The sequence below is a fragment of the Camelina sativa genome, chromosome 15 (assembly GCF_000633955.1).
Source record: "Camelina sativa cultivar DH55 chromosome 15, Cs, whole genome shotgun sequence".
NCBI lineage: Eukaryota > Viridiplantae > Streptophyta > Magnoliopsida > Brassicales > Brassicaceae > Camelina > Camelina sativa.
This window is the reverse complement of record NC_025699.1, coordinates 2,606,293-2,628,510: the sequence shown is the minus strand read 5'-3', so window position 1 is coordinate 2,628,510 and position 22,218 is coordinate 2,606,293. Positions and strand designations below refer to the sequence as shown.

At 37.0% G+C, this 22,218-nt stretch overlaps 3 protein-coding genes across 6 annotated transcripts; 2 read left to right on the top strand and 1 right to left on the bottom strand.

Moving 5' to 3' along the window:
- On the top strand, positions 1,564–5,569 carry LOC104744825 (protein REDUCED WALL ACETYLATION 2). Of its 3 annotated transcripts, none has more exons than XM_010465927.2 (17): positions 1,564–1,667; positions 1,769–1,917; positions 2,085–2,176; positions 2,285–2,425; positions 2,499–2,555; positions 2,660–2,732; positions 2,988–3,146; positions 3,313–3,462; positions 3,545–3,800; positions 3,895–4,010; positions 4,121–4,207; positions 4,302–4,390; positions 4,479–4,541; positions 4,625–4,681; positions 4,813–4,909; positions 4,989–5,147; positions 5,279–5,569. In XM_010465927.2, exons 2-17 carry the CDS (start codon positions 1,885–1,887, stop codon positions 5,282–5,284), a joined length of 1,635 nt encoding a protein of 544 aa, XP_010464229.1. In that variant the 5' UTR covers positions 1,564–1,667; positions 1,769–1,884; the 3' UTR covers positions 5,285–5,569. The 3 variants fall into 3 exon arrangements, with proteins under 3 accessions (XP_010464229.1, XP_019092961.1, XP_019092962.1); XM_019237416.1 differs by having other exon boundaries at positions 2,282–2,425; XM_019237417.1 differs by lacking the exon at positions 1,564–1,667 and having other exon boundaries at positions 1,676–1,917; positions 2,282–2,425.
- Positions 7,194–9,877, top strand: LOC104744824 (rab escort protein 1-like). The gene is made up of 9 exons (XM_010465926.2): positions 7,194–8,034; positions 8,131–8,253; positions 8,345–8,444; positions 8,530–8,568; positions 8,661–8,913; positions 9,015–9,090; positions 9,195–9,378; positions 9,463–9,546; positions 9,640–9,877. Exons 1-9 carry the CDS (start codon positions 7,319–7,321, stop codon positions 9,742–9,744), a joined length of 1,680 nt encoding a protein of 559 aa, XP_010464228.1. The 5' UTR covers positions 7,194–7,318; the 3' UTR covers positions 9,745–9,877.
- Positions 10,266–21,918, bottom strand: LOC104744822 (uncharacterized protein At3g06530). Of its 2 annotated transcripts, none has more exons than XM_010465924.1 (40): positions 21,630–21,918; positions 21,299–21,512; positions 21,114–21,209; positions 20,904–21,021; positions 20,642–20,815; positions 20,380–20,550; positions 20,151–20,206; positions 19,971–20,060; positions 19,735–19,883; positions 19,544–19,626; positions 19,339–19,467; positions 19,186–19,254; positions 18,920–19,088; positions 18,329–18,468; positions 18,155–18,241; positions 17,848–18,048; positions 17,538–17,730; positions 17,288–17,385; positions 17,020–17,187; positions 16,778–16,934; positions 16,440–16,573; positions 16,272–16,350; positions 16,032–16,194; positions 15,719–15,794; positions 15,427–15,597; positions 15,257–15,325; positions 15,071–15,175; positions 14,866–14,955; positions 14,539–14,756; positions 14,217–14,424; positions 13,960–14,142; positions 13,716–13,811; positions 13,568–13,635; positions 13,149–13,482; positions 12,779–12,994; positions 11,860–12,516; positions 11,374–11,783; positions 11,044–11,281; positions 10,777–10,947; positions 10,266–10,679 (listed from the first exon to the last, which is right to left on the bottom strand). In XM_010465924.1, the coding sequence occupies exons 1-40, from the start codon at positions 21,787–21,789 to the stop codon at positions 10,449–10,451; spliced, it is 6,639 nt and encodes a 2,212-aa protein (XP_010464226.1). In that variant the 5' UTR covers positions 21,790–21,918; the 3' UTR covers positions 10,266–10,448. The 2 variants fall into 2 exon arrangements, with proteins under 2 accessions (XP_010464226.1, XP_010464227.1); XM_010465925.2 differs by having other exon boundaries at positions 10,449–10,679; positions 17,044–17,187.

The window sequence follows — 22,218 nt, the reverse complement described above, 5'->3', positions numbered from 1 at the left end:
AAACACTCGCAATAACGAAAAAAACTCAAATCAATTGAGGGAGGAGATTGAGAAACTGTTATACAGATGGGATTGAGAAGGAACTATGATCAAACGAAATTAGGGCTTTTGATGACTTTCTATTACGGGAACTACCCTTATTGTTTTGGGTCTTGGGCCTATGGCATATATCATATGTTCGGCCTCTTATTTTGCAATTTTCTCCTCTTTAAGTTTTTCATTCACCGGTTTATTATTTAACCAAAATAAAATAAAATTAACCGGTTAATTTACATTTAGAACAACATATAGAACCCAAGTCACGTAATTAGACCAGTGTATTCGAGTACCGGTTCGGCTTCAGATAGAAACTCTTGGGTCTCGACTCTCGAGTATTTTAGTACTACCGGTTAAGGTCTTAATCGAATATATCTTATAAATTCGGTTTGGTACTTTTGGGTTCAAGTTTATGGTTCTGAGCTGCAGTCCCCAGTAAAATACAATGTTTGGCTGCTTTGCATAGGTTTCGACATAATCTGTTGGGTTTAGACTCTACGGTCTACGGATGAGACGATATGAAATGATTGATCAAATGTGGACACGCTTATAATGGAATACTAATTAGAATTCAGAAAGTCAATATACGTATATAAATATAATATACATGGATCCTTAAAATTCAATTAATACTATATGAGTACCTAAGCTACATCTAATGTCGGTGAATATTACTATTAAAGTCTCAATTTTCTTACTCGAAAATGATTGCAATGTTTATAAACTTCTTCTCAGTGTAACTAATTAAAGTCTAATTAAAGAAACGCGTCTTTGACAAACAATACGAATACAACCACACCGCACTAGCACATCCTCGTCAGTCGTCACTATTAAAGTCTAGATGAAAGTTCAAATGCTAATTTATTACGAACAAAATACATAAATGCTTATGTGAAGAAAGAAATATACTACTATGTGACCATATATGACTCCTCCTTCCTAGGTTATTAGACGGTGGTGGTTCACTGGTTCTGGTTCATACGATACACTTCACCGTTGAGGATAGTGATCCAAAAATCAATCATCCACTAGTCTTTTAAATATTTAGAGTACAATGATGAGATAAGGTTTGAAACATTACATGTCACACAAAAATGTTAGAAATAATTTTAAAAAAAAATCTTCAGCATCTGGCCACTCAAAATTATATCCAGAAATATACATGTCCTTCTTAGTTATTGGAATCTATGCGTACTGTAATTGATAAAAATTGAGAATCAAAATGTACAATCCAGCGAGTGTAAAACAAAATATGTCTCTTTATTTTTATTCCTTAACTTGTCTCGTTCTAAAGTTCTAACTAATAACTAGGACACAAATCTAATAAAACGTGTAGTATTATTGGTTGTTAAAATCCTCACTACACAATTTATATTTTTGTAACCATGCAAGCATTCCCTTTCTATCGATGGCCCCCTGATTTTGATATAAGAGTATAAAAAATCCCAAACCCGTATTAATCATAAGAATTATATTCTTTTTTTTTCATTGTAATTTTTATAATTTAATTTGTCGGTTAGTAATTTTTGTTCTGGAGGAGAATCAAAAAAATTGATAAAAATGAATAGAGAGAGAGCTTAAAAAGCTACTAACCGTTCAAAAACACACAGTTCGTTCACTCGTTCCTATCTGTGAGTTGTCGTTACTACTTTTATTATAATTAGGATTCATCTATCTATCTCTATACTCATACTTGATCCACTCTTTGGTTCATCATTGTTCGATTTATCAGGCGAGATCTACCAGATCTGGTTCTGGAGCGAAGCTAATTGCTGGCAAAATTATTACAGTTTTTTTGGAATCCGACGAATTATCGCGCTTTGATCGTTGTTGCTTCTCTGATCGGGAATGGCGATTTCAAGTCCTGTTACACCTGGGCTAGTACGTCTCTATGAGCTATTTTAGTTGTTGTTATTTTCTTCTGAGCTTTGTTTAATTTTTTAGATCTTGCTTGATCTAGCCCTTCGTCTCTGAGAACTAAGCTTCTTCTTGTGAGTTTGTTTTGGTAGTGAAGTGATACTGAGAGTGATTTGTTTGGGAAATTGCAGATGTCGGTGGTGCTTGGGATTGTGCCGGTGATCGTTGCTTGGCTATACTCCGAGTATCTCCACTATGCTAAATACTCCGTCTCGGCCAAAGCGTATGTTGATACAACGTTTCTATTTTTTGAAGTGATTAATGAACTTTTTTGCTTTGATTTTTGTATGTTGATTTTTGTCACTTGGGTTTTGTCTGTGTGTGTTAGTAGGCATTCTGATGTCAATTTGGTGGAAATTGCTAAAGATTTTGTTAAAGAAGATGACAAAGCTCTTTTGATTGAAGATGGAGGTGGTCTTCAGTCTACTTCTCCTAGAGCCAAGGCCCTTTCCACACATTCTCCTCTCATCAGGTTCCTTTTCTTCTTCTCAAGCACCCCACCAGTGATCTCTGCTGTTTTTTTTCTTATGCTTAATTATGTGCAGGTTTGTGCTATTGGATGAGTCATTCTTGGTTGAGAACAGACTGACGTTAAGAGCAATGTGAGTACTTGGTTCCATTTGCTACAGTAGTGTTTTGTATGTTTGAAAGGTCCATTATTTTGAAAGACTCCCATTTTATCTAAGTGATCTTGTTTTGTATGCAGAATTGAGTTTGCGGCACTTATGGTATACTTTTACATATGTGACCGCACGGATATCTTCAATTCATCAAAGAAGGTGATGGTTTATCTAGCTAGTTACAGAGTCTTTACATTGTTCAGCAACATCTTATATACACTTGTTTCTTATAATTAAGGTTGGTCAAAAATGTTACATGAAAAGAATAGACCCTCGTAGGATTGTGAATTTGATGCGACTTAAAAAGAAAGATAATAAATTTGATATGTCATGATGATTACCCTGCTTGTGTCGGTCCATTCGTCCGTGCTTCTACGAATCTGACTAGCTTTTATTGTTTATCTTTTGACACAGAGTTACAACCGGGATCTCTTTCTGTTCATATACTTCCTTCTCATCATCGTTTCAGCGTTAACTTCATTCACTATTCATAATGATAAATCAGCATTCAACGGAAAATCCATCATGTACTTGAATAGGCATCAAACCGAGGAGTGGAAAGGCTGGATGCAGGTTTGTCGTTTAACTTTTATGTTAGTGACTTGCCCTTCGATTTTGTTCATGTCTGTTAATGCATCTGCTGGATAACTTTGTAGAGAAGTATCTAGTGTTCATTTTTTGGATCTGCCAGTTCATTTGCTGTTGCCTCATCATTGTTTTCTTTTTTCTGGTGTTGTAGGTCCTCTTTTTGATGTACCACTACTTTGCTGCTGCAGAGTACTATAATGCAATCCGTGTCTTCATTGCCTGCTACGTATGGATGACTGGATTTGGGAATTTTTCTTATTATTACATTCGCAAGGACTTTAGCCTTCCGAGGTTTGCACAGGTAGCTATGTTGTCCCGGTTTTTTTTCTTTCTTATTTCTAGCTGTCAGCTACTTTATATTCTAACATACTCTTGTTCTACAGATGATGTGGCGGCTAAATTTTTTGGTCATATTCTCCTGCATCGTCCTCAACAACAGTTATATGCTATACTACATCTGCCCAATGCACACTCTGTTTACTCTGATGGTCTATGGAGCACTTGGTATTATGAACAAGTATAATGAGATGGGTTCAGTCATAGCTGCCAAATTTTTTACCTGCTTCGTTGTTGTCATCATCGTTTGGGAAATTCCTGGCGTTTTTGAATGGATTTGGAGTCCATTTACACTCCTAATGGGTTAGTGACATCCTAAAACTTTGTTTACCACAATATAAAATGTGCTCATGAGACCGCTGTTTTCTAAGAAAGTACTTGAAAACAACAATTCCAGGTTACAATGATCCCGCAAAACCACAGCTTCCCCTCTTGCATGAGTGGCATTTCCGCTCTGGCCTTGATCGGTACATATGGATAATCGGGATGCTATACGCATACTACCACCCAACTGTAAGTTCCCAATACTAGAATTTCACATCAACTCTGTTCAGAAATGGGTAGTTTAGTGATAAAGACTTGCCAATTTTCGTCCTTCATTTCCTTGATTATGTATCTTATAGATTGAAAGTTGGATGGATAAACTGGAGGAAGCTGAGATTAAGTTCAGGATGGCTATCAAAACAACTGTGGCACTTATAGCAATAACGGTATAACAAGTCATCATTTCACTTTCTTCTAGGTGAAAGAGCCTTACGTACTGTTCTTCCAGCTAATCTGTCATTGTTATTATGAAACTTTTAGGTGGGATATTTTTGGTACGAGTACATTTACAAGCTGGACAAGCTAACTTACAACAAATATCATCCTTACACCTCTTGGATTCCTATAACGTATTCCACTTTACTTGCAAATCTCTATACATCAGATTCATCCAAGAACCAGTCCTAACATGTATATTTTGTTTTGCTTTTCTTTCAGTGTTTATATCTGTCTCCGGAACATCACTCAGTCTTTCCGCGGCTACAGTTTGACCCTCTTGGCGTAAGAAAAAATATTTCAGTCAATAGTGATATTCGTCCTCTTGTTACGATTTTTCCAAAATAAATCTGTTCATGAACTTTCAGGTGGCTTGGGAAGATAACACTGGAGACATATATCTCCCAGTTTCATATATGGCTCAGGTATGTCACACTTTTTCTTGTCGCAGTTCTCAACTGTAGAGTAAGTCGGATATTGATGGTTGAGGATAGATACAAAGCTATTAATATGTTCTTGACCCATTGAACTATGAAATAATATAATTCACCCACAGATCTGGAGTTCCTGATGGTCAACCCAAATTGTTACTCTCTCTTATCCCGGATTACCCATTGTTGAACTTCATGCTCACAACTTCGATTTACGTCGCTGTAAGTAAACCCTGCTATAACAGATAGAGACAATTTGAAAGCCAGACAAACTGATTGGCGTTTTGTTGATATGTTTCAGATCTCCTATAGGCTCTTTGAGCTTACCAACACTTTGAAAACAGCCTTCATACCAACCAAGGACGACAAACGCCTTGTCTACAACACAATCGCAGCACTCGTAATCTGCACTTGTCTCTACTTTTTCTCGTTTGTTCTTATCACAATTCCCCAAAAACTGGCAAGTCAAAAACAATTCTCTTACTTTTCAGTTCATTGATATGTTAGTGCATACACAAAGCAAGTACAAATGCGATTCTCTCATATTCGATTGTAACATCTCACGTTTTGTTATTTCATTGGAAACAACAGGTGTGAAGGCAATTCTGAACCGGGCTGGATTATTTGAATGGATTCATAGGAGTTGTTGAACTACGCGATATGGTAGATACACGAAGATAGAAGTCAAGAGGTAGATGCATACAATGTTGCTGTAGTGTCACCTTTCTGTATATTTTATTTATGAATACGGTGTTCTTTCTTTCTTGTTTATTTATGTTTGTGTTGACGATGATGTAATTGTATAGACTTATTGTTATTGTTTACCCCAAGTTAAGGAAATCCATGGGAGTAATATTATAGCAATAAAATCCAGATTACTCTCTCAAATGTAAGTGGAGTTTTTATGCATCAAATCTCAAATAATATGATAGCTAGGGAGTGAAGAGCATCAATTCTCTGCTCACTCCTGCTATGCAGGAGACCATGTTTGACGTTTGAATTTGAATTTATGTCGACCATTTTAGCCTCACTGCATTTCATCTCGTATTTGTATATATAATTATATATACACAAATCATGTATGAAGATGCGCTTATTTGACCAAGATGTTCTGCACGATTGATCTTCAAAGAAGCCACTTCTTTCTCCCTGCACCAAAGTTCCAGCAAATTGTCAGTCGAATCTTCTCACCTTCTCTAAAAGATGAGTTTCACATTGAATCGAATGAATAATACTATTAAGTGCTGCCCCTTTGATCATTCTCACTTGATTTCTTCAGTAAAAGCTATTTAAACCCGCTTGTTTTACTAAAATGTCAATAAACAAACAAGTTTCTCTAAATTTCACACTCCTCGTCGTGGTCTACTAAATAGATAGTCTACTAAATAGATAGCCTCAAGAACATCGGATCAATGTATACACAGCTTAAGCAAACCACCTATCCCAAAGGCTCTTAAACCATAGTAGAGTATCCAATGTCTGGCGATCTGACCTCTACACCAATCTTTCACTTCATTTCTCGGCACATAAATCAGCAACAGACGAAATAGATACATGAAAGTTATTCACCAAAGTTTAAAGTTGTCTACCGAAAATTAAAGTTGTCTATTGAAAATATAGTTGTCTATAAAATTAAAATTTAGTCAATATTGTTTTCGTCTCTCTCAGTGTTGTTCATGGCATTTCTCAAAAAGATTTATCGCCTTATGACACATTTAAAAAGGTTTTCCATTGTTCATGACAATTTTGTTACTTTTATCTAAAGAAAAATTACATAGACATATAATTTACTAATATTCTATGTTATGTTGTTTATATGTAAAGATGCTTGGTAAGTGTCTTTTCTTTTTGACTTCAAATGCCCAAGATTAATATTTTATGTTCCTTCAGCAAATTTCGTGCATTCTTTCTTTGTATATTTCATGCGTTTGTGTCTTTTCACTTCAATAATTCTGCTCTATTCTCTTTTGCTTTTTTACAAGCTTTTTTATGTTAATTTTTAGCAAGTTAATCTAGTTTTTAAAATATGAACGCATATTTTCATATTGAATAGACCATTTTATATATCAAGCTCTAATATAGGTTCTTATCAACCACAAAATAATTTATATTTGTTTGATTTGTATTATAAACTATTATTTAAGTGTTTACAATTCTGTTTTATATATGATAACAAAGTATATAAGAACTAAAAAGTATTATTTTAAAATAATTTGAAAATATAAATTTGTATTCATCTATGTCTTCAGATGATTAAAAAATAGTTCAAAAAATCACACTATAAGTTTATTCATATTTTAAACATAAAAAAATAAACAAATTAACAAGTAAAATCGTATGAGCACAAATAACCAATTTTAACACTACATATATGGCTCTATAAGCCAATTTATTAAATTAAATTGTTTATCAATTTATAACAAAAAAAATCTGTGGGTCGCACTCGTATCAATGATGTGCTTGAAGTACTAATGGGCTTCATGATTGATTTGGGCTTTTCTTTATATTTTGATATTTGACCCAAATCCAGAATTTCTTTACTTTGCCTTTGCGAAAGCTTTTTTCCGATCACCGAACTCTTCTCCGGTGTCATCAGAATTTTGATACCCAAATCGGTTCGAGCCACACACCATGAGTGACCTCCCTCCTTACCCGCCGCTTGATCCTTCTAACTACGATCTCATTGTCGTCGGAACCGGAGTTTCTGAGTCCGTCTTCGCCGCCGCTGCTTCCTCCTCCGGTAGTACTGTTCTCCACCTCGACCCTAACCCCTTCTACGGCTCTCACTTCGCCTCTCTTTCTCTTCCCGATCTCACTTCTTTCCTTCACTCAAACTCCGCCTCTCCTCCTCCTCCGCCGCCGTCATCTCCTCCAATTCCGCCGTCAAACAGTCATGAACTCATCTCAGTGGATCTTGTCCATAGATCCTTGTACTCCTCCGTCGAGATATCGAGCTTCGATTCGAAGATCCTCGAAGAACACTCTAGGAGATTTAACGTTGACTTGTGTGGTCCTAGGGTTGTCTTCTGCGCCGATGAATCAATTAATCTCATGTTGAAATCAGGAGCTAACAATTACGTTGAGTTCAAGAGTATCGATGCGAGCTTCGTTGGGGATTCGAGCGGTGAGCTACGAAACGTGCCGGATTCGAGAGCTGCGATTTTCAAGAGCAAGAGCTTGACTCTGTTGGAGAAGAATCTACTGATGAAGTTCTTCAAGCTTGTTCAAAATCAATTGGCCGAAAGCGATGATGATACAACAACAACAGTGAAGATATCGGAGGAAGACATGGAGAGTCCATTTGTGGACTTCTTGGCAAAGATGCGTTTGCCACCCAACATCAAATCGTATAGACTCCTTCTTCATCACTTCTTCGTAGGTTTAGTTTCTAAAAATATTGTCTTTGAATTGTTGATGATAAGGTTTTTGTATACTCTGTTTAGGATCATCTTGTATGCCATTGCGATGTTAGATTATGATCAAGACGATATGGAAACTTGTAGACATTTACTCAAGACCAAAGAGGGTATAGATCGATTGGCTCTGTACATCAAATCTATGGGCAGGTCATTCATCATTTTTTGTCTTTCTTGGCTCTTTTAAATTTGTGATCATCTTTCTCATTGGTTTATCTGTTTATCATTCTCTATACCTTAGGTTTTCTAATGCACTTGGAGCGTTGATATATCCAATTTATGGACAAGGAGAACTTCCTCAAGCCTTTTGTCGTCGAGCTGCTGTCAAAGGATGTATCTATGTACGTTTGGAACAATTTTCTTCATTGTGTACTGTGTTGCTGCTGTTGTATTTGTTACTTATCTGGCCATTCCATGTACTCGCAGGTTCTTCGGATGCCTATTACTGCTCTGCTTTTAGACAAGGCAAGTGAGTTGACAGTTGTAGCATAAGATAGGTTCAGTTGGTTTCGTTGAGTAAAGGGTTCTTACTTGCTTATGTTATACTTTCTTTTCAGGAAACTGGGGGTTACAAAGGGGTTAGATTAGCTTCTGGTCAAGAGATATTCAGCCAAAAGTTGATTCTGGATCCATGTATTAATGTTGGATTGGAGTCGCTGTCGTCATTGACAGATCAACAAAATGAAACTCTCAGGGTTCTTGTCCCAAAGGCGATGATCAATAAGGAGAAAATAGCAAGAGGAATATGCGTCATTAGAGGTTCTGTGAAATCTGATATATCGAACGCTCTTATCGTATATCCACCTAAATGTAAGATATTTTTTAAAGATCCACTAGTTAGTTGTTTCAGTTGCACATTTATCGTCATTCGCGTTTTGAAGGTTCTAACACTAATAGGTTTTTCCTCTTAGCTTTGTTTCCTGAACAGCTAACTGCAATTCGGGTTCTGCAGCTTGGTAGTGGTTTAGCAGTTTGTCCTGCTGACATGTAAGTTGTAGTTCAGCCTAAGATGCTCCTTTCTCATTTTGGTTCTGTTTCTTTCCATATGCTTCTCTTGAACTGTTCTCTAAGTCATAAGTTTGCTGCTGCAGGCATGTGTTGTATTTTTCCACTCTCTGCGAGAACGATGACCAAGGGATAAAAGCGCTGTTATCAGCCATGGGTAATCTCATCAGATTGCCTGTTCCTGAGAACGATTCTGTTGTTGAGAATGATACTTGTGAGGCAAAACCTCTTCTACTCTGGAGAGCACTGTACGTGCAAGAGCTAGTCAAGGTGGGAAATGTGAATTTGGAATCTATCTCTTCATTTTCTGACGTTGGTTAAAAGGTCATTTCACTAAACTTTGAGTTGGATCAGGGTGAATTTGGAGGTACCATCAGTTCCATGCCTAGTCCAGATGAAAATTTGAACTACAAAGAGACAGTGGAATCAGCCGTGAAGGTTAGTAAAGGCTCCACACGAAAACACTGCTTTATTAAGTATGGTTTGGATAATGTTATGTATAAACAAGATATCATCTTTGGATTTTGGTAGCTATATGAACAAATCATGGGGAGTGAAGAGTTATTTAAAGAAGAGACCTCACTGGAAAACACAACGGAGGAAAACGAGGGTGGTGTTGAAATAGAAGAAAATTGAAACCGTTTGGTTTTAAAACTTGTTATACACATTGATTTATTTTTTTTATTTTTTTTCACATTTTCTTTATCTTTTGTCATCTGAAATTTATCAGATTAGGAGAGTAAACAACGTAACTTTAACTTTATAGAGAGATGCAATGTAGCCCCAAACTTGATCGCTAAGGAAGAGATAATATAGGACAATTGAAAAATCCATAACCATTCGCACCAACGGCGCGTTGAGCGCGTGAGACTAAAACCCGTGGGTTATATAACCCTCCGATTTGGGGCTTTTTGGCATAAATGGGAAATAAAGAGGATCGCAGCGCGTGACTTAATATAGTCACACGATTTCACGTTTTATTTTATTCGCAGGAGATAATAAGAAGCCGACTGACTCGAAAACTGAAACATGGACTCAAATTGTGATCCAAAAAATTTGTGATCTTGATTCATATTATAAAGGAGAAAAAAGTTATTCATTAAACTTTGTGCTAAAATATTAAAGTTTTGTGTTAATAATTAAAATTTCAACACGAATGACAAACAGAAACCGATATATATATTCTGAAGTCGTTACAAAGGATCTCAAAACTGTATCATTAACCCAAAAAAGTTCAGAAAGTTGTACTTTCCATATCTAGTTATATATATACCAACACAGACAAAAAGAAAAGCAATCAAAATTGGGATTCAAAGGTTTTCTTAGTACTCTCAAGTGTTTCAGAGGTATTGCGTTAGACTTTCACCGCTCATCTCTTCCATCTGTTTGATAATATCTTGAGCCAAAGATTTAACAGACAGCTCGGCGTCTTCGAGTAGCTCACCTAAGAATGGAATGGTTTCAGCAAGCAACACAAGATACTCTTCTTTCAAATTATCCAGCATCTGTTTCACACTTCTCAAACTCAATATCCTTGACCGTAGATTCTCACTCCTCGTTTGCATTAGCACCTGACCAAATATGATTTTAAGTCAGTTAAAAAATTCAAGTGTTGTGAACAATAAGTCAAAGTAGCTGAGACATGCTTTCTCGAGATTATGTTATTACCTCGTGGTTCAGTGGTTTCCAGAGGAGGTCGGAGCCCGAGGCTACTGCCATTTGACCGATGCATGCAACCAATAATTCATCAACCTCACCCACAGATGGTACATGTGGATGCTCCTTTAAAGAAGATGGAGGTTCAACAACTAGCTGTGATACAATAGGCTTCAGTAGCACCTGTGGAGGGAAGACAATATGAATCCAAGTCAATACTCCAAGAGAAAGGGAGATATGTTTGATCGAAGAAAAAGTAATATTATACATAATAATGACCTGGAAGTTATTTGCATCTAGAAACTTCAAGCTGCCGGTATCATGCAGAAAACAATTCTTCAAGGAAGAAAGAACCAACGCCCTAAGATGCCAGCTTTTTGGTGGTATAGCGTCAGAGGTTTCCTGAATTTTGGCTTTCTTTTTCTTCCTAGTTGAAACAGAAGCTTCAGCACTGGTCTCGGTGAGATGTGACACAATACCATCAAGCACGTATTTGAAATATGGTACAAAGATGGACCTGCATTCAAAGTAAGAGAGCTAAAGTTAATTTCCCAATTATCTAGAAGTATAAGCAAAAGATACCACCGTATTTGACATATGTTTATTCACCTGTGACTCTCACATAGTCGATTCACCAGACCATAGAAAGATATAGCCCGGTCGATGCTCTTGTTTTCACTCCCTGATCCGTCTATAATATCTGACTCAGCCCAATCAATACTCCTAATAAAGAGAGGTCTGAACTCAGACTCAGTTAGTTTCTTTGTGAGAGCAACCATTGCGTTAGTTACACTTCTCTCGGCATCATCAATGTTCTGAATTGCTGCTGGATTTAGACGTCGAATATCGAGGGCAACTAAGCATTGATCAAAAATCTTTCCATGGCTGCTAACGACAGATGATCTATCCATTTTCACAACTAGATTTTCTAACATATCAAAAGCAATCACCAAGCTTGCATTCCCAGAACTAACAGCCTCATCGTATATTCGTAGAAGTGGTTGCAGAGTGAGACGAACCTGGAAGAAGAGTTACTATTAGAATCACTACAAATAAGCAAAAAATTAGATTCATATATGTATGTGAAGAACTTACAGGTATTTTATCAGTAAGGAGCCTCCTAATGGCATTGGCTTTGGACTTGAGATTCTTGTCGAAGTCAGAAACATATTCAGGATGGAGCACCATGACTTTCAAAATATCTCCAAGATGAGGATTTAGGAAACCTCCAAGTTTATCAATCACTGCTTCCAAGGTGACTAGAACAGACACCATAAGCAACTGTTCTTCAGCTGTTGCGTTTCCACCACTCTTGGATGCCGGTGATACTTTACGAGATTGTTTAACCAAATTATTCATTATGCGTGGAAGTTCAACAAGGGCCTTTGGTCCAAGAACATTAATCAGTGCACCAGCTGTGCGAAGACAGCTTGACGAGACTCCCAAATTCTTCGAACTGATGCCTCCTGCAACAGAAGCAAGGCATTTGCTGAAGACTGGATGACCTGACGGAAACCTGCCAGCCAAAACTTCCAGTGTAGAAATGGCAGCTCGTTTAGCTGGAACACCCGACTCACCATCTGTCTCATCAATTTGATGGACAATCTCCTCACACATCTTCCCGAAAGAATCAACAGCTACCTCATCCAAGTTCAACCACGGATTTTTTCCTTTTTGATTGGGGAGCCTCCTCTTGTGTTTCAGTTTAGAAGAAGATGTGTCCTTAGCTCTCTCACTTATAAGTCCAAGTACCTGCATTCACGAATAATAGCAACATTTGCATCAAAGAAAGTCATTAAGCCAACAATCAAAATACCGATAAAGAATAAGGTAACTTCAAAGGATCTGTGCATTCTCAAGGGAATTCATAAGACAATGCTACATCCAGGCAAACAAAACAAAGAATCTTTGGTAGATATATGTCATTACAGCCACACAATAGATATATGTGTACTCATTACAGCCACACAATTACTATGAAAACTTCTCTGTATTAAATGGCAATATCATATACCTTTTTCGTCCCATTACGATCAGACTGCTGCTGAAGCAAGCTAGTAACAACTCTGAAATATATAGACAGATCCATCGCTCCCGTCACAGTCATTAAGACATCATGTATACGCATTCTGATTTCATTTCTAACTGCAGAAGTCACATCTTTTTCCTTTTTGGCATCAATAGCTTGAAGGAGAGATATACAACCCTTCATAAGCTCCTGTAGTTCTTGCTGAAAAATTTAACAAAAAGTACATATAAGAAAGCAAACAAACAGAGAACAAGGTAAAAAAGATCTCGATATATTGAATATGCCAGAAAAAACATAGACACGGAGGTTTAGTAACAAGTTGAATGAAAAAGAAACGACGGAAGAGTTTTTTTACCTGGATTCGTGGTTCAAGTGACACTGCAAATGCAAATTCTGGGTCTTGCAACTTCTGGAATATAAATTCTAAGACAAGCCGCGTCTGTAAGAGACATTGTTTACTGTCTTTGCTGGTAGTTTGAAGAAGTGTGACCAGGGATGAGAGCCATGTCGAAGAAGAATATTGTTCACATATTTCCACAGCAAAAGCATACTCCCATTCTCTCTTAACAACGGAAGCAAAACTTTCAGAAGCCTTGGCATTACCAAGCCAAGCTGGGTCTTTCCTTGAAATCAAAGACTGGAATAAGAGGACAAGCAAAGAAGGCAAGCCATTTCGTTCACCGATAACTCTGCAAAAATAAAGGATTGACATTCAGTATTTTCAGATGAAAAACGCAAAATCCTATCGAAATATGTTTACAATGAAAACATTACCCCAGCAAGTATGCTACAATTTGACGCCTTCTATGCTCAACAATATCAGGCAACACTTTCACAAAAATCTGAAAATTAAAATTCAAATTAAGAAATATTTATTGCCAATTGATTTTACATTTGAAGTACACTATTAAGGGAAAAATACCTGCAGCAACTGCTCCTCACTCTTAGTCTTAGACAGCCAAAATGGAATGACCACTGATATAAACCCCTCAAAGATAGACTTCGAGTGACTGTCAAACTACAAATCAAAATAACAAACCAGCCGTTAGGGAATATACAGTCATGACAAAAATACTGGGGAATGCCAAGAAAGATCCAGAGATCTGAAGAGTCTTAAGGGAAAAATGAAATATTGCACAAGACTAAGAAGATGTAGACTAACAAACCTGTGTCACAGTGGATTCCCCAACAAGTGTAAGTATGCTGATAATATGGTCCAAAACTCTATCAGGGACAAATTTAACAATTGCAGTGAATAGGGAAAAGACATAATTCCGTGTGACTCCATCATTTGATGAATGAGCCAACTCAATCAGCATTTTGACGTTGATTTCATTTGCTATTTCAGCCTGCCATCAGAAGAGAATTAAGAGAAGAAAACAGGCAACAATATTGTTAATCACCTACTAAAATTTTAACATACCTTCAAAGTACCCATATTCAGAGAATCAAAAATATCTTTCAGGATTAAGAGCACTGTCTGTTGGATGGAAGAAATAGATGTAGGAGTTGTTTCACGAACATCCTGTGGAGGTTGGACTGAGGTTTCCTCAACAGAAGGAGCAATTTTTACCCATTCTTTAGACATAGATCTTTCTAGGAGCTTAAACAGGGGCCCTACGAGGGTTTCCCTAAGCACAAAAACAAAAAAAAAAATTAAAATTTCAGTTGGGCAACAAAAAAGTCTCAGATCACCAAAATTAACAATGGAATGCAAAAAATAAGCATATTGATTTTCAAGAGACCTGTGAGCTAGATCTTTCTTTAGAAGCAGTATGTCAAGTAACGCGGCAATGAAAGAGATAGCCTTTTCCCCACTTAGAAATTCCCCGCTATTTACGTCTTCTTCTGGACAAGACTTTGAACTTTTCTTCTGTTTCTTCTTCTTGCTCAAAGAACCAATAACAAGTGTATTCTGCTGAGTGATATGATCAAGCGCATGGACCACAGTTGAAGAAGGAATCTGCAGTAACAAGGAAATATCACGTAATTAAGGCAAAATACAACAGGCAGAAACTCTTTTGAGTAAAAATGATCAGTTCTTCCATTATTGTTTTTTAAAATGAACATACCTTCAGGCGTAAGATAGCTTCTTTGGCACCATTTTGTATACTGCCATTTGTGCTTCGAAACAACGACACCAGTTTATGGAAAAAACGAATCTGATCCAGAAAAGAAAATCATGTTGAAAACTATCCTGATAGGCTGGTATATATGACGAGTACCCAGCTATAGAAGAACATTGCATTTATATTACACTATGCCATTAAGACTTACCTGAACTTCAATCTTCAGTGCACCATAAAATTGATTATTTAGCTTCTCCAAAATGGTAAGACAAGGAGAAATAACAGCAGGATGTTCTGATGCCATACAATCCATCTGCAAAAGCAAGCATCTGTCACCGAAACGAAAAGGTCTCCAAGCTAACAAGGAAAATATCAGATAATGAACTATTCTTACTTTCAATACGTTCAGTATATGATCATCAAGAGACTGCCCTTTATATGATGCTGAACGGATCATGGAGCACTGACACCGGGAGAGAAAAGCAAAAGGGAAACTTAATTAAACTGTAGTGCAATGCAGTATGTAAAGTTTCCTCTGGCAAAAATGGAGAAAAGTGAATTTACCTCCAGAAGAAGGCACAATAAATCGACCTCGGTGTCTGATATTGGCTGGGAAGTTTTGTCCAGTTTGGTGTAGTATTGACTACGCTTATCTAGAAGTTGAGACAGTAACTTAACATTTTCTTCATGCAGAAGCATGCTGCCCAGATTTTTTAATAATGAAAGGACTCTCAGCTGTATAAGAAAAAAAAGTAAGTTTTTAATACTCATCAATAATTGCCCAAACCATTAGGATTCTTGACCTTCAAATGGAAAGGGAACATAAACAGATAAAAGAACGGTAGAGGAAACACACCTTCCCATAAGCGGGTAGTTCTAGCGAAGACAATAAAATGAACGAAAGAATGTTTTCCTTTGTGGACTGATCAAACCTGAAGTTGAAAATAAGGAAGAGATGACAGAGTATGAGAAGCCAATTGAAGCCAACAACATGTATACAATTGTTTCTTCAGTCATTAGGTATTACTGTTATCTAACAAGTTCTTTTGCACTTTTTATCATGGTGGAAACAATAAAAAGTAGTACCCCAGTGTCACCTAGACAACTATTCTTAAGTAAAAGAAAAGTTTACTACGATTAGTTTTAGTACGAGAAACCCAGCTGACTACCTTTTTTGAAGGTCAACTGGCACTAGAAGGTCATTAGGGTTTGAGCTGAGCAATGATGTCAAGTATGATGGGAGAAACTTATTGTCCGACAATATAAGCCTCCTTTGTTGCACGATCATTCCCACAAGTTCATCAAAAGAACTACTATAGATTGCAGCACTCCCTGGTTGTCAATTTCAGAAATGTAATTTAAATAATGTTTTGATAAAACATGACAATTCATACCAAACTAAGATTTACCATTTTTTTTGCTCGAGTCGACACGACACCGAAGGCTAAAGAGCGCCTCAATACAATTCATGGCAGCTACTTTAAGGTCCTACAAGTGAAAGTACCAAGATCAAAACTGGTTTTAAGAAAAGAAGATATACCAAAACATTATACGATTAAAAAAAATTCAAGTGTCACCTGATTATCACTGGACAACGGAACCAAAAGTACAGGAAAGCTTGACAAAATTTGAGTCAACCATTCATTATTCCCGCTAGAGCAAAGATACAAAAAGCACTTGAGACTTTCAATTTGGACCACTAGAGGAACATCTGCAAGAAGAAAAAGTAGCATAAGAAAACAGAAAACATACACAGTTGCCAGATACCATGAGCCATTAACGGCACAAAACAGACGAGAAATTCAGAAATCGAGAATGCTAGGGAAACAAAAAATAATCATCTGAAGAAATGTGAAAGCTCAAGCGTTTTTAACACCAGTGAACAACTAACAGAAATATAAATTTCCATGCAAACCTTCTCGTGAGATCAGTGGAGATAGAAACAAAACGGGACAGACTTTAGCTTCTCTAACACGGTAACGAAGATGTTCCTTGAAGACATGCCGTGACCGAGTTGTTGCAAAAAAGAAAAACAAGTCCTCAAGTCCGCTACACAACCTTTTGCTAAAAACCTAAACGAAGGAGAAGTAGCACACATACAGTTGTGAGCATTGCTATTGATTGGGTGCAAGAATTTCAATATAACCATGTATTAACCTGATCATTTTGAGCATCACCTACCGAAGCAACATGGGCGGGTTCAAGTTTGATAAATAACTCGCCAAACTTCCAAAACAAGCAGATCATGAGCTTCGAATTCAGAGCAGTAAAATCAGAGGTATCAAGAAGTTGGTATAGGAGTTCTTGGCAGTTGCTTTTCGACAGCTGCACGTAATGCACAAATACATCAAAAATTAACAAGATTAAAAAAGTGTCAACCATAAAATGATAACATCAATCTACATCAGCCTGTAGAAAACTATACCTCTTTCAAAGAAACATCAACTTCGACCTCAAGTTCTTCCCACTCAGTCTTCAACACAGGAGAGCAAAGTTCGAAAAGATCCAAAAATTGGCTAGGGTCTAAATCATAGGAAAACACAGCCATCAATATCACTTCATGATTACTTATCATATGAGACAAATGTTTTTTTTTTTACGGTGCTTAGATATAGAAAGAACTTGATTATCAGCATGTATAGTAGTTAACACATCCGTTATGGACAGATCTTTACCAGATGAAGAATTTATCTTCTGCAGTGAATGCATCAACAACATATAGAACAGTGTCTTTGACAAGGTGAAGTCTTGGCAACTGACAGTAAGCCACGGAATATAATCACCAGGGTGCAACATAAATGCTTCCACCAGCATGTTAACAATATCCATGTTCAATGCGGACACACTTTCACGGATCAGTAGTCCCTTCTGATATGAGATAAAAATTAACAACTTATTAAGAGCATTCATAAAAACTCAGAAAGAACGGATAATAATATACCAAATATGTGAAGACAAGAAAAGATTTAAAAAGTAATGGCGAACCTGCAACTTGTTACGTTCCTGTTCTGTCAATTTGATATTGCTGCATGTTTCCAAAACTTCAGAGAGCTTAAAGTTGCAGGCACTCTCAATAAGCTCAATCCTACGCTCATCAGGATCCAAGGAAAGTGCTTCCCCCAAATTGTTGATAATATCCATGCTAATCGAGGATAAGGTCGTAGACATGATATCTTGGATCTTTTTCTGCAACAAAGAGTTTCTTAGATGACATGATAATAATAATCAACAAAAAGATTAGTGACTGCGACTAGGGGTATGAAGCAAAACAAAACCGTAAACTCAGATTTACCATTCCATCATCAGCAGCAAGATTCGTGAAAAGTGGCCAGTTAACATCCTTTCCCAATTTTATCACTTGAATATTTAAATTCCACGTCTATAAAAAGACATGATTACAACAATTAGCAAAAGTAATAAAAGAACTTCGTCATAGCTGTATGGAATGAAGAGTACAAGAAAGAACCTTCGGTTGAATTAAGAGAAAAGGAAACATTGCAGAGGTAACTTTCTCAGTAGAGTCTGCTTGATTACAGAAGCTTGAGACAGCAATTTTAAGAGACAAAGAAACAACATCAACTGCCAATTCAACATTATGTGATACTCCTGCAACAAGAATGGATGATTTTAGATAAATTGATTGAACAAAGAAAAAAAACATTACATCAGATATTAAAGAAACTGGACGAGAACAGTGTACATAGTTTTCCTCAGGTAATTATCCATCCAGTAAATTTATAATATGCATAATAACATTAAAGAAAAGTGGCCATAATAAGAAAAGCAACACGACTATGGCCTCAGCAGTTCAAGAGCCTATAAATAAAACAGTGTATCAGCTGTGGACAGGGAAGAAATTTAATTCACAAAGACAGTACAGCCTAAAACATATCCAGATTTCGTCCGCATAATGTCTCATCTGATCAAAGTATTACTGCTAACAGAAAGATATATTAGATGATACACTAAAGATCAACACTCTTTATTAATATGCTAAGAAGGCTCTAAACAACAACACTGAACTTAGTTATGAAAAGAACAGAGTATCTTCAATCACCTGATAGGAGAATGCCAACACATCGTTTCACCACATGTAGCAAAGCATCTAGAAGACCAGAAGAGGTTATTATATTTGGCAACTTATCAAAAGACAGGGCAGCCTGAACAACAGCCAGATCATCATCCCAAAGCTGACGCAGTATAGCATCCTGAATTGTGACAAGGTTCTGGATGGGGAGTAGAAAAAAAGTTGAAGAATAGTCAGATGACAAGAAGTGCAAGTACAGAGTCAGAAAATGCTTGGAATGAGTACCCCATACATACCTCTGCTTTAGAGCTATCATCCTTGAGAACACCATTCAGACTAGAAAGCGCAGCACAACGTACAGCAGCCTATGGTACATATTAAGCCATCAGTCTTGCGCAAAAAGGTAACAGAAATTTTCTTCACATAATTAAGATTAGAGTTTATATTACCCTGGGATGGTGGAGCCGGAACCACAATTTTGAATCCACGAATGGGTGTGACATGTCAGAATTTCCATCCAGCATACAAGACAACATCTCTAGCTTTAAATCGTCTTTCTTCGACTGACCTTCAGTACCCTGCAACAAATATTTGATGACTCAGAGGACCATATAACAAAGAAAAAGAAGATAAATCGAGAGTCGGACCACAGACCTCTAGAAATTTAGGAACAGCTGCGCGTAGTTCAGCAGGATACTTCTTGCTCACAACAAGCAGAATTTTCTTGGCCCAGCCCCCTGCAATTAGATCACAAGAATAGTTGTTATAGAAAGAGGAATCTGAAAGAGAATCTTCAAAACTGAACATCCAAAACCAAAGGCCTGGGTAGTTGACATTCCACGCACCAGATGTAGAAGATGTAATATCACTATTCTTCTGGTATTGTGTCATACACAATGAGAAAACCTTGGAGATCAAATGATCAACCAAATTGTTTATTGGAACAGTCTCAACTATTGAAGCTAAAGCTTCACAGCATTGATCATCAGACGAACTGCAGAGCAGATGACAGTAGGTCAAAACATGAACTAACAAAATATATCCATCTGCTCTGAAATGATAAATAGTGTCAGATATACACCTGTTTAGAAGCAAAGAATCCAGTAGCACTGCCATGAATCTTTTGATGTTAAACTCTTTGGACAAGCCCAAAAGAATACCAGAAATATCTCTGCACAAAATTGAAGCCGTCAATGGAAAAATACTAACAATGGATATGATTATAATAGCTTAAGATGGAACATTGTTAATATTCAACTACCTTATTTCCTTTAAAAGATCCAACGCTTTCTTTGGGATCAAGTCCACGGACTGCAGCTGTAGTTGATGAAGATAAACAATTAGTTCAAAAAGACCAACACCAACCAGTTGTGAGCGGAATTCTCAGTGAGAAATAGAAGATATAGTTCACCTCATAATTAGAAGTTTATATATTCGTAATATTGAAAGTTAAAATGCAAGAGATTCATGATAACAGAAAGTTATTGCACCTGAACAAAATTGATCAAGGCCATAAATGGCAATCGAAGGGACTGTGGGTCAGAAGATTCTTTAGCATGTTCACGAGCAATGTCGATTATGGCCCTCATAAAGCGCTTGATAAGGTTAGTATTTAGCACGGCTCTGTTAGCCAACATGCCAACAACCATTAACGCTCCAGCCTAGAACCATTTAAATATGTCACAAAAGTCACATTAACTGAATAACAAAATCAATTAGAAAACAATATTTGGTAAAATCCACTTTACAAACCTGTTGATCTAAGCATCCTTTCACACCGGATTGAAGACCAGAATCCACAAATGGCAAAATACTCTTTACAATATCTCCATCAACAGTTGGAACTGAACCAAGCACCCCAACAACAACCGCTGTGGAGAAACTAACCACAGGTTTTGAAGGCTGATACTTTTTAGTACGAGATGCCTACAATGTAACCAAGAAATAAGATGTTCACTTTGATATAGCCAATAAAAACCTAGTTTGTGGAAGAGAAGTATTGGCAGCTACTTACATAGTCACACAAGGCCTCCAAAACTTGCGAATCACGTATACATTGCTGAACGATAACCGATCTAGGAGGTGGAGCACCTGAATTTTTAACACCATCAAGAAACTTCCACTTGGTATTTCTGTAATGCAAGTGAGAACCAAGGTTAACAAATCGATTTGATAAATATGGTGACTTCACTTTAAAAACTGGAAGTGAAAGATCCATACTCACCCAGTAGAAAGCAGTTGAACAATGCGGACAAACGCATGTGTGTCGTGGTAGGGCAAAGCGCATAGAACAACATCTTCTACGTTGTATAGATCAATCCTGCAAAAATAGAGCAAATTAGAACAATCTGATGAACGAACAAAAGGCAAATATAACATAGCCAATAGTAGTGATAAGTAAAGACATACTTGTATCTTCGAATCAGATACTCAAGGGTCTCCAAGGAAGCACGAAATTGAAGATAGCCCGAGAGTAAACGTAGATACGAACTGATTGATGCATCAATCCTAGCGTTTTCTTCTTTGCCCAACAACTCCCTATCGATTTCTCTACTTTTATGACTAAACAAATCATTCATATAATTCTTAAACCTCTCATCTTTGTTTCCAAGTACTTCTAGACCTGAATTAACAACAAAAACACGAAATTACGATTAGAATCTAATTCATCATCATTGAGCTTGTTCACTGGAATTACGTATTACAAGAAAGAGAACAATTAAAAAAAACTAGAACAGACCTTTGAGTCCGAGCTCGAATATGGACTCGATATCGAAATCAGCTGCTTCTTTAGGACTGAAGAGAATCGAAGGGCGTGTGAAAGGTCTCTTCGAAGGCTCTGTCTGGGTTTTTATCACTGATTTGAGAGCCTGTAACTGCGACTCCATTGTAGAACTCATTCTCGCTATTGGGGAGAGATTGTTCTTCTGATGAAAAATCGGAGAATAAGTTTGAGGGAGAGAGAGAGAGAGCGCGGCGTAGCAGAAGAACACCAAAAAACAAAAACACACAAATGAAAAAGACGCGGCGGTGAAGAGGAAGAAGAAGCGGGTTTAGGGTTTAACGATCCTTTTATTTTTTAATCGGACAAACAAATAGTTATAGCCTTATAGGATAAAAGTAAAATTAAAAGTAAACCCCTGAGTTTCAATGGATTTGCGTTTCAAAGCATGACCTAATTTTTGTTTTTTACGTTTAAAACCCCAAACTTCTAAAATTTGGATTAAAAACCCCATCTCTAATCTGCAGCTATTGCATAAAACGGTGCGTTTTGGTTAAACGGAGAATCCTTTGAATCCACGAAGTCAAAGTCTGAAACAAGTAGAGTG

Coding starts and splice junctions, on each gene's coding strand:
- LOC104744825 (XM_019237416.1), top strand. CDS start 1,885: ATGGCGATTTCAAGTCCTGTTACACCTGGGCTA. Junction 2,733..2,987: donor TCTTCAATTCATCAAAGAAG/GTGATGGTTTAT, acceptor CTTTTGACACAG/AGTTACAACCGGGATCTCTT. Junction 4,208..4,301: donor TGGCACTTATAGCAATAACG/GTATAACAAGTC, acceptor TGAAACTTTTAG/GTGGGATATTTTTGGTACGA.
- LOC104744824 (XM_010465926.2), top strand. CDS start 7,319: ATGAGTGACCTCCCTCCTTACCCGCCGCTTGATCCTTCTAACTACGAT. Junction 8,035..8,130: donor TTGCCACCCAACATCAAATC/GTATAGACTCCT, acceptor TACTCTGTTTAG/GATCATCTTGTATGCCATTG. Junction 9,091..9,194: donor GCAGTTTGTCCTGCTGACAT/GTAAGTTGTAGT, acceptor TTGCTGCTGCAG/GCATGTGTTGTATTTTTCCA.
- LOC104744822 (XM_010465924.1), bottom strand. CDS start 21,789: ATGAGTTCTACAATGGAGTCGCAGTTACAGGCTCTCAAATCAGTGATA. Junction 15,326..15,426: donor TATTGTGCCTTCTTCTGGAG/GTAAATTCACTT, acceptor TCCCGGTGTCAG/TGCTCCATGATCCGTTCAGC. Junction 14,425..14,538: donor AAGAAAGATCTAGCTCACAG/GTCTCTTGAAAA, acceptor TTTTGTGCTTAG/GGAAACCCTCGTAGGGCCCC.